At 42.4% G+C, this 16,506-nt stretch overlaps 1 protein-coding gene across 4 annotated transcripts in view; it reads left to right on the top strand.

Moving 5' to 3' along the window:
* ap2a1 (adaptor related protein complex 2 subunit alpha 1) overlaps nt 1-16,506 on the top strand; it is a 91,433-nt gene that overhangs the window by 4,133 nt on the left and 70,794 nt on the right. For all 4 annotated transcript variants that reach the window (XM_049560193.1, XM_049560194.1, XM_049560191.1 and 1 more), the window contains exon 2: nt 12,751-12,962. In XM_049560193.1, the coding sequence (XP_049416150.1) occupies nt 12,751-12,962 (212 nt within the window). The remainder of the gene's footprint in view (nt 1-12,750; nt 12,963-16,506) is intronic.

Raw genomic sequence — 16,506 nt, 5'->3', positions numbered from 1 at the left:
GCCTTCATGGTCAAATAGCTCCTAGGAAACCACTGCTAAGGAGAGGCAACAAGCAGAAGAGATTTGTTTGGGCCAAGAAACACAAGGAATGGACATTAGACCAGTGGAAATCTGTGCTTTGGTCTGATGAGTCCAAATTTGAGATCTTTGGTTCCAAACGCTGTGTCTTTGTGAGACGCAGAAAAGGTGAACGGATGGATTCCACATGCCTGGTTCCCACTGTGAAGCATGGAGGAGGAGGTGTGATGGTGTGGGGGTGTTTTTTTTGTGACACTGTTGGGGATTTATTCAAAATTGAAGGCACACTGAACCAGCATGGCTACCACAGCATCCTGCAGCGACATGCCATCCCATCCGGTTTGCGTTTAGTTGGACGATCATTTATTTTTCAACAGGACAGTGACCCCAAACACACCTCCAGGCTGTGTAAGGGCTATTTGACCAAGAAGGAGAGTGATGGAGTGCTGCGGCAGATGACCTGGCCTCCACAGTCGCCGGACCTGAACCCAATCGAGATGGTTTGGGGTGAGCTGGACCGCAGAGTGAAGGCAAAGGGGCCAACAAGTGCTAAACACCTCTGGGAACTCCTTCAAGACTGTTGGAAAACCATTTCAGGTGACTACCTCTTGAAGCTCATGGAGAGAATGCCAAGAGTGTGCAAAGCAGTAATCAGAGCAAAGGGTGGCTATTTTGAAGAAACTAGAATATAAAACATGTTTTCAGTTATTTCACCTTTTTTTGTTAAGTACATAACTCCACATGTGTTCATTCATAGTTTTGATGCCTTCAGTGAGAATCTACAATGTAAATAGTCATGAAAATAAAGAAAACGCATTGAATGAGAAGGTGTGTCCAAACTTTTGGCCTGTCCTGTATTTATAAGCAAACAATCTTAAATATTAAGCCTAAATGTTTTTGAGTGTACATGAAAAACTGATTCACTGAACAAGACTGGCTTACAATTATTTTAGATAGTTAATAAACAAACAAACTACAGCAGGGCTATTCAATTACTATTTCAACTGGGCCCTCCTCAACATAATGCAGAAACAGACTAACAAAGAGCTATCAGTGCACAGAAGCATAATAAATGACAGTATCTAATAAGACACTATCTCTCTACCAGCATCTCCCTCTCCCCTCTCCTCAACACACACACACACACACACACGCACAAGCCTCACCTCCTGATGGTTTCCTTATAGGTCAGTGACACAGGATGTAGATTCATACAGTCCATGGCAGCCACAGTCATGTTTACAACAACAAAGCCACTATTTAAAACCCAATAATATCTCACTGGAATATACATATTCCTCCTGACATCACAATACTGAGTGAAGAAAGTCACGTTATTTCAGCATGAAGACAAACATCAGTATCAGTCATTCATCCTGCTCTCTGTCCCTCCTCTACTGAGGACACTCACTGTCTGCCGGTCAGCTGCCTCAGGTACATCTTCAGATAAAGTATTAGCCTACATACAGACAGCTTTCATTTTAGTTTGTCTTTAACACTTTGCTGGTAGCCTCGTGAGCGAGATGTGCTTGTGTCGACCGCGATCATAAATCATAATAGCGGTGAATGAGAGAATCATATTTCAACGACAGAGCGGGTTGAAATATGGCTTTCTACAAAATGATCACATGTATTGATAAAGTGTTGGCTTGGCTGGCAGAGGTTTTATTGCACTTACTTACAGTAACACGCGTAGTTGTCGTTAACAGTGATCTTGAAGTTATATTCCCTTCATCTGCACCACAGCCTCTCTACTGATGTCTGACTTCACTTTGTTGTGTTTGTGTGGCTGTGTGTGTGTGCGCTTGCTGTGAGGAGGAGGTCAGCCCTGACATGCAGAGAGCAGGAGAAAGGCTGCAGAATGATGATACATGAAACCGAAACTTTAAAAAGTAACGCAGATAATGGCGGAGCTTACTATTATTATGGTCTTGATTAAATTTGCCTTGGGTTGTTTAATACTGGGTCTCGGTACCGATCCCTGCCCGGGCGTTTGATGAAGTCTCCTGGTTGGCCGGTGATAGATTGGTGTCAAACTGTCGTTATAGCCCGTCTGAGTAGTTCATGCCAGGCTCGAATCAAACCCACCACTGGTGATGTACGCATCATCTCATTTGATGTTGCCCAATAAGAATCCAGAATGTCATTGCATTTTTTTTTTCTCAATAGACGCAGGTGTCAAAGCCGTGTTGACGGGAAAGAGGCAGAGGAGAAAACCGCAAAATCACCTGGGGCAGTGAGGGCGGGGCATCAAGGCCACTGGCCTTAGGGCAGATATTTTTTTCAAGGGCACAAGGCCTACTGTTGGAACAGGGCAGGAATTTCACGTGGCCCTCATGAAATTCCTGCCCTGCTCCAATAGTGACTTATAAAATGCCCTGACAGTGCTGCTTTGGGGGGGAGGACTCTGTCCACCGGTGGGAGTATGCTCACCTGTGTGTGTGCGTGCGCATCGGGGGAACTCCGCCGTGTGCAATAAAGAGAGCAGAGGAGAATTGTAAATATGCGGCCGTGTAGAGACAGAAATGACATGCCGTTGTGTAAATCAGATAAATAATATAAGGCTATTTAGTTTGTTTAATAAAAGGACAAGGTATAGACCTGTTCTATAGGAAAGGTAACCTTAAATGACTTCCAGGGCTCCAGGTGAACCGTTTTTTAGTCGGAGCACTGTAGCCCTAAGTGAAAATTTTAGGAGCACACCTTAAATCATCCTGCAACGCAATTACTTACATTTTTGGCCATTGTAACTATATCATAAACCATACGTAGTCTCCTGTATATTAACATTGGACTGTTTTAATTATTGAAGTATTTAACAACACAGATACTGGTGGTCAGTTGGATGTGAGGAGTCTTAAAATAAAATCTGTACAGATGTGAAGGCTTGGCTATATCTGACTGATCTTTGATTAAAGCAGTTGTCTTGTATTTTTTTTCCTCTGAAAATATTAACCTTAGTCAGACACAATTTATTTAGCAGTAGTCGAGGTGAAAGGTCTGCTCTGCAGCTGTAAACTGATATTAACTGTTCTAAATAGTTATTGATAGTTAGGCCTATTAAAAGGTTACTTGAATTGTGCAGCCCAGAAATAATATTCAACCACATCATGGCGTTGGGGGGGCTAAGCGCCCCCCTAATATAATGGTAGGGGAAACACTGCACTTGCTGGCAAATTTGCATTTCCAGAGTTTAAAACTTAGTCAATATAGTAGAATCAGTACTCAAAAGTGAAGCATGTCACAGTGGGATACAACATCTCAGGGGGCTTGTATGTATTTGCAGTTGTTCCACAGGGCCAAGCATTCCTCTACATCCAGTTTCAGCTTTTCACACAGCACTCTGTGCATCTGGTCCCTGCAGGTTTTGGCAGGCTAGTTAGATCAGATACAGAATTCCCTAAGAACTTAACTATAGACTTTATACTTGCTGTCAGGGTTTTTCAGATGTGCATGTGTTCAGCAGTATGGGGCATTGTCTGTCTTGAAATCCAAATCTGTGCAGGAATCACCTGGAACTATTTGCTCTCTTCACAGAGAAATATTTGACAAACAAAGTTAGGAAGGATCTGATTTAACATCTGGAGTGAATCAAAGATCCATCAGGCCATGAAGCAAAATACACACCTGCACAGGTGTAGCTTGAATGCCTGGTATTTGTGCATTTTCCTCAGCAAAATGCTGTTGCACCAGTGAGCTGGTCTCTTCACATGGGAAGTAGCTCTTGCTGTCTGCTGTGAAGCAGAAGGTCATCAGCTATCTGTCCTGGTCTGACAGACTGCCTCACTGTGTTGAAGCAGGTTAGAAGCAGAACGGACTGTTGTTAGCATATAGTGCTCACTCATCTGGTGGCTGTAGAGTTCTCCTTGCCTGTAGCACCTCATTTAATAACAGTTAGGTTCCCCTTGACATATAGAGACTGAAAGAAAAAAAAAAAAAGGGCGGCTGTAGCTCAGTCCATAGGGACCTGGGTTGGGAACCAGAGGGTCGCCGGTTCAAGTCCCCGTATGGACTGGTAGCTGGAGAGGTGCCAGTTCACCTCCTGGGCACTGCCGAGGTGCCCTTGAGCAAGGCACCAAAAACCTCCAACCGCTCGGGGCGCCTGACCAAGGCAGCCCCCTCACTCTGACATCTCTCCACTTTTTGCATGTATAGGACCTGTTTGTCCGTGTGTGTGTATTTCGGACCTGGGTGTTAATGACAACGGAGTGAAAAATTGAATTTCCCCTCGGGGATTAATAAAGTATATAAAATTAAAATTAAATTTAAAAAAATTAAGAATCCCTCAGTGAGACTGTATGGTGTTTCGCACAGGTATGCGTCATGTAACGCAACTTGACCTTATATTGATGAAAATGGTTTTGTCTTAATTGATATCTTGCTTGAAAATGTATCATACATAGTCATTATATCGCCCACCCCTGAGTTTGACAGCATTTTATCATATCTAAAGCAGTGTTAGAAATCATCTTTTTCTTCCACCAGCCAAAGTGGCTTCGAAGTGGATTATAAATTCTACCTTTTTTTTCTGCCACACATATTTTTTTTACCAGCCACCATTCTGTAATTGCACTTTTTGTGTGGCTAACTTTTGGCTAACTTTTGTTATCTCTTCTACACACACACACACACACACACACACACACCAGAAATAAAATAGAATAATAGTGGAGGAGTAGAGCCAGAAGGAGGCAGTAATGCAACATAAAAGATGTCAACTGTTGTAAAACCCCAAAGAAAAAGAAGGAGGAAAAAGAAGATAAGATTCGGACAATGTTACTTCTCCTGACCCCTCCGTGAAATCGGGCCACATGGATTGGATGCTGTCCTGGTGCCACAGCTGGAAGGGATGTATATAGATTGATGCATGTATTGTGGAGCAGGCGCAAGTTCTGCTCGCAAACTTTCATCTACATGCCTTTAGCAGCAGGTGCTCAGGTTACCACAAGAAGTAGATTGGAGTATGAGTCAGTGACACTATGGTGGGTGCAAAGGAAATGGTGGCACTGGAAGACCTGCCTGTGGGTTCCGGCTCAGCTACAACAGCAGCAGAGAGAGAGATGTATAGAAGACAAGGATGGTGTGTTGCCGTTGCCCATTGCTGGGTTGAGGACAAAACAAGCCTTCGCCTGTCTCCTTAGCCCTGCTGCTTTCAAGTAGCTTTAAGATGGCGTGACTGAAGCCCCGTTTTCACCAAATGTTTTCGGTATGGTACCTTTGGAACCGAAAGTACCCTTCAGACATGGTACCTAGACCCTAGCGTTTCCACTTCAAACCGTACCTTTAAATGTGGGTGGGGTTGTTGTTACTCACTGCTCCGTCCAGCACTCCTGTATTTCCTCATTATCGGTGACACAGAGGAAAGTCTGCACCCTGTTTATTGTCCACAGAACAAGACTGCACAGCAACATTTTCATAACAAAATAGCTCAAAACAAAACAGGCTGCAGTGAGAGTCTCTCTCAGTGGGATATTTAAAAATGTCGGGTTTGTGCATTTAGTCCTTCTCAGTCAAGCTCAGGGGTTTAGTGTTGCGTTGGCTCGACTCTATGCGACCCATTTCTTTTCTCCGAGTGAGGATTAGAATATATGCTGTTCACATAACCTGGCAGAAATTAATACATATTAATGCTTGAAGATCCACTCATTACTAAAAGTGTATGTCATTTAAAAACTAAAGTAATGGTTAAAGTTATCATATGGAATATTTAAGGTGTGTTGATTGAGTCACGTCGTCAGCTTGTGCTTTGAGTAACATTACGAGTTAATGCTCCACCTTAAAAATCCCGGCAGTTGGCCCAGTGAATGAAGTTATTTTTTCTCCGACGTCAGCTGCTGCAAGAGGCAGCAAAACATCCTTTAATTGCATATTTACAGTTTACTAATTAAACTCCCCACGACATGAACAGTGGCTTCTGCCTCAAAACCAGCCACAACTTAGACCTGAGCAGAGTGACAGTCTGCCGTTGACCAATCAACAGACTGAAGTGTTCACAGCTCCACCTTTTAGTACTGGATCTGTGTGCTAGGTACCCCAACAGAAGGGGGGACCAAAAATGGTAACGGTTAGGAACGGTTCCATTGGTACTATCCACAACTTTTCGCAGTGGAAGTGGAAAAAAAGCGCACCGAACTAAACTGTACCGTACCGTACCGCTCGGTGGAAACGGGACTTAAGTCACTCACACTGGGGCAGCAAACTCATTTTTCTTTTTGGTACACAGGGCCTGTGCATGGAAGGCAGCAAGGCACCACTGAAATAGCTAAGATTATCTGTCATTTTTATATTCCACACTCAAACACATTTCAGAAGGCCTTTACATGCTCAAAAACTCACAAAACTTAACACGCATTGGAAGTGGTGAAAATAGACATCTGATATGGGTCTCATGCTAGGGTGTTGCAAATTGGCTCGATAGGCATTTCTCATGCCACGTATGTCGTAGAGACATGAAACTTTGCACAGAGATGCCTCTCCTCATGAGGAACAAATTTGTGTCAAGAATCCATAACTTTCGGTGATACAGAATTTCCACCATTTTGAATTTTTTGAAAAACACTTAAAATCGATCTCTTCCTAGGAAGTTTTACCGATCTGCATGAAACTTGAAACGTGAACATAATCTAGGGACCAATATCTAAAGTTCCCTCTTGGCAAAAGTTGGAAAACTTACTAAAACTGAGCTTCTACAGAGTGTGCCAGTGAACCCGGAACTCCATTAGCGCTTTTAGCACTTTCTGTTCTCTCTTCTAAAAGTCAATGCGTTTTTTGAATGGGATTTTGGTAAAATGCCTCAAATAAGGTCTGTGGTTAACAAAAGCTTAAGCGAGTTTCAGGTTTTGTTCTATGACATAAAACACGTCAGTAAATACCCTACTTGTGAATTTTGAAGCTTTAACGTGTCGTAAAAAAGGCGGTTGCTAACAAGTTGCTCAATACGACTACAAACACCGTCGGGGACATTAAACGTCATCACCCCCGAACAGGCGAAAGTGCTGGCACTCCGCCATTACAGCTTCTTATTTAGCTTAAACAGTCCGATTTGCCCATTATACAATGTTTTTAAAATAAAGCGGCCGAAATCAGTTGAACGCTTAGTGGCGGTTACATCAAGAGTCATGCGACCGTGGAGTAGTCATGTAGTCCGTTAAAGCCTAACGTTAGCTTTTTACTTCTGGTGATTGCATTTAAGCTTCAAATGCGGTATGAAAGGTGTTCATATGTGAAGATTATCTCGCTGAACAAAACCTGTAAGTATCATAAACCTGTGTTAGCCACGGGGCTTATTTTCTGACATAATCCAAAACACAATGCAAAAATCACATTCACTTTCTCTTCCGGGAACCAGCATGATGCTAAACTTCCGGGTTTTGGCATCAGCCCTGGCGCACTCTATAAGGCAATGAATATTGCGGAGGGCATGGCTCATCACATAAAGGTGTATAACATCTCAAGGGTTTCACCGATCACCACGCAACTTTGTAGGCATATGACCACACGTAATCTGAGGGGACCCCTCCATTATTGACCCAATCAAACAAAATGGGGGTGCTAGAGAGCTAATTTCTTATCTAGGTTTAACCGCCATATTGATTTTTACTAAACTTGGTATGTAGAACAGGTCGCCTCAAGGTGACTGGAGAAATTTAACTCAAATTGGCAACTGGGTGGCGCTATAACAACAGAAAAATGCTTAAAAATGGCTAAAATGCGACCGATCGCTGTGGCTCCCCTGTGGCCGAATGTCGTTTTTTTTTTCCTGATTTTTGGTATGACTAAGTCATGGTATGGTATGCTGTACATAATCAAGGAAACTGTCCAGGGTTCAACATAAGCAATGGCCCGGTGGCCTGGAGCCAATCAAAACATACGTTGGGCAAGTTGACTGACAGGTCACAGGCCCGCTCGGGCCAGTGACTTTGTAAGGCTTTTTTTTGTCAGGGGAACAACTCCAGCAGATTTTTATCCCACTTTTCTCGAGCCTTCAGTGGATTTATTGGGCTTTTTGGCCACCTTTGCTCGTGCAGTGAAACACCGGAGGAGGGGGAAAGATGCCGGCGCGCTTGTGCGTCTCTGCCAACGCGGACACCGCACACCACTGCCATGCAGGTATATTTCTCTCCAACATGCGTTCGCTGGCCAGTAAACTGGATGAACTTCAGCTACTGATGGTGAAAAACGGATACTTTTCTACATCTGCAGTTTTGTGCTTCACGGAGACGTGGCTGTGTGGATCGATACCGGACTCTGCGCTGCAGCTGGCAGGCTTCCAACTCTTAAGCGGATTGTAACACGGAACTCTCCGGCAAAACTAAAGGTGGAGGTATCTGTTTTTACACTAACAGTGGCTGGTGTAATGACGTGACAGTGATCCAGCAGCACTGCTCTCCTGATCTGGAATCTTTTTTTCATCAACTTCAAACCTTTTTACTCCCCCCCGTGAGTTTGCTTCATTCATTCTGGTCGGTGTTTACATCCCACCGCAGGCCAGCGTGCAGGAGGTAGGCTACAGCGCATGCTCGCTAACCAGATAGCTACTGTGTGTGGAGCAGACTTATGCAGACCCCTTAGTTATTGTCCTTGGCGACTTTAACAAAGGTAACCTCACCCATGAACTCCCCAAATACAAACAGTTTATAAAATGTCCGACCAGAGAGAAGAATATCCTGGATCACTGTTACACAACTGTTAACAACGCCTATCACGCCATCCCCCGCGCTGCACTGGGCCACTCTGACCACAACACCGTCCACCTGATTCCCTCATACAGGGAGAAGTTAAAGCTCTGTAAACCTGTGATGAGTACACAGTGGCTGTGACATCATACATCAGTTTCTGCGAGGACTGCTGTATATACCATCACACACTACGATGAGGTATAATGGAGTTAAATGAAATGAAGTTAAATTAAATGAAGTTTTAGACATTCTCTCTCTCTCTCTCTCTCTCTCTCTCTCTCTCTCTCTCTCTCTCTCTCTCTCCCCCTCCCTCCCTCTCTTTTTTACTTGGGCCAGTAAGAAAATACAAGGGGCCAGTAAAACAATGAACTACTGGCCCAGGGGGCCACTGGGGAAAAAATGTTATGTTGAACACTGCTGTCAGTGTGTTATTCTGTCAGTCAGTCATTCTGTCTGTCCCACGTTTTTCTACTCACTGACGTAGTCAATCTATGTGAAACTGCACATAGGCATTGAGGATTGGCATAGGTAGAAGGTGACAAAGCTACCAATGGGCATGGACTAGTTTAACACAGATTTATGAAACTTGGTAGGTTTATGTATCAAAAAAGCCTCTTGGAGGCAGACGTTGCACTAGACTTTGAGTCCGTTCTGCGTATGTTCCGCCCGAGTATGTTCGGGCATTTAATGATGAATGGATTATTGATTGATATTGGTTGATTATTAGAAAAAATGTCGAATAGTTGCCATGATTTTCGAATAGTGTTTTTCTTGCGCTGCCCATCTCTAGTCTTGGTTAGGGTTGTCAAAAGTATCAATACTCTGAAAAGTATCGATACTCAAAGGCTGTATCCGGATACAATACTAATTTACAAAAGTATCGATACTAACAGTGCACACCACCTCAGCGCCTGTCAGATGAGCGCGACGGGTCCGACGGACATGCGCTGTGCAGGCAGCTTCTGGCAGGCACAGAGCCCTCGCAGCAACCCGGCTTGTTGTCGTCGCTGTGCATGCATGCACACATTTCTATTGCTGTAATATGGCCAGCGCGGCTGCAGGAGCATCAGAGCAGCCAGTTTTGGTCAAAAATGATAAAGGAAAAAGCGCTCTTTGGAAATAATTAGTGAAGTGAACACAGCACGCTGCAGACGGCAGGTACAGTCCCTCCCCTCACTAGCAGCTGAGCAGCTGGTGTTGCCAGCATCCAACTAAAATATAACTTCTAACGTTTATGTGGGAGCTAAGCAGAAAACTTTATCAGTCATGCCCGTCTGTAACATTAATAGACAATGTTAGTTTAACAGGACAACGCAATTATGTGTGTCTGAAAAGTTATGTTAACCATAAAGTCACAGATTGAAGCTGAAAAAACGTTTGGTTTCCTAAACTACCAACTCTATTTGATCAACAACGGAAATATGGTGCCAATTCACCAGAAGCACAGAAAATAAACAGGGCTGTAGATAAATACATTTGTATGGACAGATCTTGTTTCTGGTTGTTATTTATTTTGGGGAGATTTTTTGTTGTTATCATTGATGTTACTGTTCTGATCTTTATTTAAAAAATGACATGCCTCTTAATTTTTTGTTGCTGTATTGAAAATGGTATCGAGTATTGAATATTTTCCTGGGTATCAATATCGAGTTTGAAATTTTAGTATCGTGACAACCCTAGTCTTGGTACTGATTCCTGCACGGGCGTTTGATGAAGTCTCCTGGTTGGCCGGTGATAGATTGGTGTCGTCACAGCCCGTCCGAGCGCTTCGTGCCAGGCTCGAATCAAACCCACCACTGGTGATACACGCATCGTCTCATTTGATGTTTCTCAGAGTCCAGAATGTCATCGCATTTTTTTCTCTCAATAGACGTAGGTGTCAAAGCGGTGTTGACAGGAAAGAGGCAGACAAGAAAACTGCAAAATCACTTGGGGCAGTGCGAGCGGGGCATCAAGGCCACTGTGGCCTTAGGGCAGATATTTTTTTCAAGGGCACAGGGCCAAATGAGGAGGGCACGAGAGCTATGGCCTGCGTGGCCCTCGTGAAATTCCTGCCCTGATACAATCCTAGGACAGTAAGTTGTGACTTGAGTGTACATCGTTCAATCTGTCCCAAATTTCTCATGCTTGATAAGAGTCCTGGCTTGAGGACATCTACATGTCAGTATTGAGTCAAAGTAACTGTGCCACCTACTGGCAACAGGAAGTAGCCTAGGCGTTGTGTGACAAACACCATTTAGTCTACGCAAACTTGATGTTGTGTGGCCCATACTTGGCATACAGCAACGTAATACATGTTTAGTGTGTACTCTCTAACGCAACATGGTGGATGAGGAGGTGGTGCAAAGTTTGCATAACGTCACTTCCAACACCACGCATTCCATACAGGCAGTAAATTTTTACTCTTGCGCACTGTGTCCAACAGTCCTGTAAATGCATGGCCACTTGAACTGCTGTCCCACTGGTACCCCTGATGTGTGGGAAGGTGTAAGGGTCTGTTCATGGCTGCTTGCAGCTTTAAATGAAATTAAAGCTGTGAAGAGGCACTACATTCTGGTGGCACTGTGAAGATGTAATGAAATCAGTTGGACACTAGATGTTGTCCCACTGAAGATGATCAAAGAGGTTGTTATGGAGCTAGAACAGTCTCAAAATGAATAAATGCACACTAAATGCACAAAAAGGGATTCACAAATGTATTTGGGGATTTATATATATGACTCAAAACACAAACACACAAAAATATGTTTCATTCCATAAGTAAAAAGAAAAAAAGAATCCACATATAAAAATAAAAATTATAAACATATTTGTGATGCACACACAAATATTTCTTGTTTTAAATATGCACAATTGAAATTCACAAATGTATGCATGTAAAGGTATTTGCAGTTTTCATCAAATACATATTTGGAGGTTGTTGATTTGGTTGGTTTTGGTTGTTGACATTGATAGATGAACTGTCGAACCTGCATTTACAAAGTGCTTTTAATTTGTAAACTTCCTTACATTTGTGTGTGCGAGTTTTGAGACTCCCCTGACGTGATTCGGATTTACAAATGCATTTTTTCTAAGAGCCAATCAGATGTCTCACTCCTTTACAGCCAATCACATGAGTGCCTCCCTACGAGGGGTGTTATATAATGTCATTAAAGGTACCTGGTCGGCGCATGTGAGAGTAAGGTGAAGCTGCACTACCGGAGGCTGCAGTTGCAGGACCGCAGTTTCAGGACCGTTTAATTTTCCGAATATATTAACAACCAATCCATGGACAGTAAAATCACATAACATATATAATGCAGGGGGTAGGCTATATAATATGGAGGTTGTTATTTACGTGACAACGCCTGAACGCAACACAGGCTCACGTGTCTGTGTGCGCATCGAGGCAGAACTCTGCCATGTGCGATACAGAGAGCAGAGCAGAATTGTAAAGGCGCGACCATGTAGAGACACAAGTGACATGCTGTCATGTAAATAACATAAATAACATAAGGCTGTTTAGTTTGTTTAATAAAAGGACAAGGTATAGACCTGTTCTATAGGCCTGGATATGAAGCGTCTGTAGTGTCAAATATATTTAACGGTAGTTTCTAAACAGCTAAGACGGAAACTTTTTTTTTTTTTTTTCTTTTTAAATCCAGCAGCTGGGGGCATTTGCTTTCAGAACTCTCTCCGGCAGGCATTCTAGCCTCTAAACTTTTCTCTATGGCTCTAGCACACCTGTGGTTTGCAGCGTGGAAATAGGTCCCAGCTGAAACACTTTATTGCTGTGCACATTCTGGACGTTGTTTGGGCTATTCACTGGTATTGCAGTATATGAAAAATTCATAGCATATCAAAAATAAAGACCGGTTTTCGGTACGAACCGTTATACCGCGGAGCCCTACCCTGAACACTTGTTTTCCAGATAGATTCTGTGTTGATTCTTGAACTCAAAGTGTACTACAATAATAATATTTTTTTTAAAAATGAATAAAACAGTCTTTTTATAGCCTGGTTGATCATGGTCATGATTCAAATGTTGACATTGTTCTACCTCTGCCCCTGTCAGGTAAGAGCAAGGAAGCTGAGATCAAGCGGATTAATAAAGAGCTGGCCAACATTCGCTCCAAGTTTAAAGGGGACAAGGCTCTTGATGGCTACAGCAAGAAGAAATACGTCTGTAAGCTGCTCTTCATCTTCCTGCTCGGCCATGACATTGACTTTGGACACATGGAGGCAGTCAACCTGCTGAGCTCCAATAAGTACACAGAGAAACAGATTGTAAGTCTGCTACTGGTTGTGATTTGTGTGTTTAGCGCTGATTGGTGGAGTTTTGTACGGGCTTTACCAAGAAAAGAATTTTCCATGTTAACTCAAAGGTTATTATAGTCAACTAAAACTGAACTGAAAACTAAAACTAGGTATGAAAAAAATTAGTTAACTGAAATGAAAAGAATAAAAACTTTTGAAAATAAACTTAAAGCTAACTAAATCAATATTGTATTTAAGCAAAACTAACTAAAATAGAAAAAAAATGACAGGAGTCAGTTGCCTTCAAAAAGTATTTGTATTATATCTATTCTGAACTAAATCTTGGCCCTGATGAATAATTAGGGCTGGGACAATATGCTTATCTCCTGATTCGATACTATCACCATACTTAGGGTGCCAGTTCTATATTGTGATTCTTAAGTGTTGAGATTCTGTATGTATTGCAATTTGATATTACAATTTATTCCGATTTTCATTTGCTTTTTATGCTTCCACGCCGGCAATTGCCGTGGCCGCATTATGTTTTCAGGTTTTCTGGAGGTATGGGCATAAGTCCATCTAATTCTCATGAATACATTATCTCAAGAATGCCTTTGGAGGGGAGGGGGACAAACGGGCACAAACGTTCCCCCAGGCTCAAGGATGAACTGATTTTAATTTGGTGGTCAACGGTCAGGTCACTGTGACATCGTTTGTTACATTCTTGTGAATGTGATATCTTAAGATCACCTGGAGGGAATTCCCTTAAATTTGACACAAATGTCCACTTGGACTGATTAGAATTTGGTGGTAAAAGGTTAACGTCACTGTGACCTCACAAAACATGTGTTTGACCATAATTCAGGAATCCATATTTTAAGTATGACAGAATTTCACAAAAGTGTCAAGACATCAAAATTATGATGTGATGACATTATATATCCAAAAGGTCAGCTTCACTGTGACATCATAATGTTATGCAAAAACACTTCTGTAGTCATTACTGAACATCGTATCTCAGGAACAGAAGGGGAGACATTTGGTCAGATACTTAATTGGTGACACTCATCTTGGGTATCCACCTTGAAACTGCCGTTTGTATAGATCTTTTGTTCGTGTGAAGCATCCATGTATTCACAGACATGGATGTAAACTGTAAGAGAAACTTCAGTGGTTCGCCAGGCGATAACACTTGTTTAAAACTAGACTATGGGAAAAAAGTTAAAATGTGCACTTCTAGAGAGTGTTTATCAAAGAACATATTTCCAAAAACAACACACATCATGTTTCTCTTAAAACCTAATTTATAATAATAATACATTTTATTTATAAGGCGCCTTTCGTGGCACTCAAGGTCGCTGTACAACAATCAAAAAATACAGGTAATACAATTAAAACACATCTAAAATACAACAGAAAAACAGTGCAGAGTTTGCAGCAGAACATTAAAAGACAGAGGAAACATTAACACTCATACGCCTGCCTAAACAGATAGGTTTTGAGGTAGGACTTGAAAACTAAAATGGAGTCAATGTTCCTGATGTCAGGGGGGGAGGGAGTTCCAGAGACGAGGGGCAGAGCGGCTGAAGGCTCTGGACCCCATGGTGGACAGACGGGCTGGGGGGACAGTCAGGCTGATGGAGGAGGCAGACCTGAGAGACCGGGTGGGGATATTGATGTGTAGGAGGGCAGAGAGGTATGAGCGAGGTTATGGATGGCCTTATATGTACGGAGGAGGATTTTATAGTTAATAAGGTGTTTGATGGGAAGCCAGTGGAGTTGATGTAGAACTCCTGATTTTTCTTATATTTTTGCATATTTGTCACACTTAAATGTTTCAGTTCATCAAACCGATTATAATATTAGACAAAGATAACCGGAGTAAATACAGAATGCAGTTTTTAAATGTCGATTTCATTTATTAAGGGAAAAAAAGCTATCCAAACCTACCTGCCCCTGTGTGATAAAGTAATTGGTCTGGGGCTGCTTTGCTGCTTCAGGACCTGGACGACTTGCCCTGATTGATGGTACCATGAATTCTGCTCTGAATTCATGCTGAAGGAGAATGTCCGGCCTTCAGTTTGTAACCTCAAGCTCAAGTGCACTCGGGTTATGCAGCAGAACAATGATCCGAAACACACCCGTAAGTCCACCTCTGAATGGCTTAAAAAAAACCAAATGAAGGTTTTGGAGTGGCCTAGTCAAAGTCTGGACTCAACCCTGAATGGGATGCTGTTGCATGACCTTAAACAGGCCCTCCAATGTTGCTGAATTAAAATAATTCTGTAAAGAGGAGTGGGCCAAAATTCCTCCACAGCGATGTAAAAGACTCATTGCCAGTTATCGCCAACGCTTGATTGTAGTTGTTACTGCCAAGGGTGGCACAACCAGTTATTAGGTTTTGGGGGCAATTACTTTTTCACATAGGGCCAGGTAGGTTTGGATAGCTTTTTTCCCTTAATGAATGCAATCATCATTTAAAAACTGCATTTTGTATTTACTCAGGTTATCTTTGTCTAACATTAAAATTTGTTTGATGATCTGAAACATTTAAGTGTGACAAATATGCAAAAATATAAGAAATCACGAAGGGGGCAAATACTTTTCCACAGCACTGTAAATGGCTCATCCTAAGGTAACAAAAAAATAATTCTTCTTTTCAGTAGGCTAGACACTTAAAAAAAAAAATCCTTATTAGTAATTTACACCAATCAGTGAAAACATTAAAACCACTGACAGGTGAATTGAATAACTTTGATTTTTTTTTTTTTTGTTCCAATGTATTGTTCTGCTGGCAAACCTTTGGCTCTGGCATTCATGTGGATACCACCTGACACGTTCCACCCACTCAAACACTGTTGCAGGCCAAGTACCCCCCCTCGTTCCCCCCAATGGCAGTGTAATCAAACAGTATGTGGACATTAGAATATAGAAATATAGAATATATACAAAAATGAGTATTACTAAAATTGAAATATACAAGAAATATACAGGAATAAGATAAAATGAATAAATATCAAATTGCAGGAGTAGCTAAGGATAGCTAAGTGTGCAATTGGTTATGACCAGCAGTTCAAACAAATGGTTGTAATGTAACTATGAAGCTATAGAGGAGAGGCTGCAGAGAGCTGTGAGTGCTCTCTGTCAGACAGAGGTAAGGTGTTAAATAGTGCTATGGCTTGGGGGAGGAATGATTTCCTGTATCCGTCCTTGCGACAGCGAAGCTGTTACAGTCTGTTGGAGAAAGAGCTCCGCTGTCTGTCCAGTATGTGGTGAAGAGGGTGGTCAGGATTATCCATGATGGATAACAGTTTGTTCAATGTCCTCCTTTCCACCACTGCTTCAAATGAATCCAGTTTGTGGCTAATCACAGAGCCAGCCTTCTTAATGAGTTTCTCATGTCTGTTGGTCTCACCGGCTCTGATACTGCTCCCCCAGCAGACTACAGAAAAGTAAAGTGCACTGGCTACAGCAGACTGGTAGAAGATCTCCAACATCTTGCTGCACACATTGAAAGATCTCAGCTTCCTCAGGAAATAGTCTGCTCATCCCCTTCTTGTACACAGCATCGGTG

The sequence above is a fragment of the Epinephelus fuscoguttatus genome, linkage group LG19 (genome assembly GCF_011397635.1).
Source record: "Epinephelus fuscoguttatus linkage group LG19, E.fuscoguttatus.final_Chr_v1".
Lineage (NCBI taxonomy): Eukaryota > Metazoa > Chordata > Actinopteri > Perciformes > Serranidae > Epinephelus > Epinephelus fuscoguttatus.
This window is presented reverse-complemented; position numbering and strand designations above follow the sequence as displayed.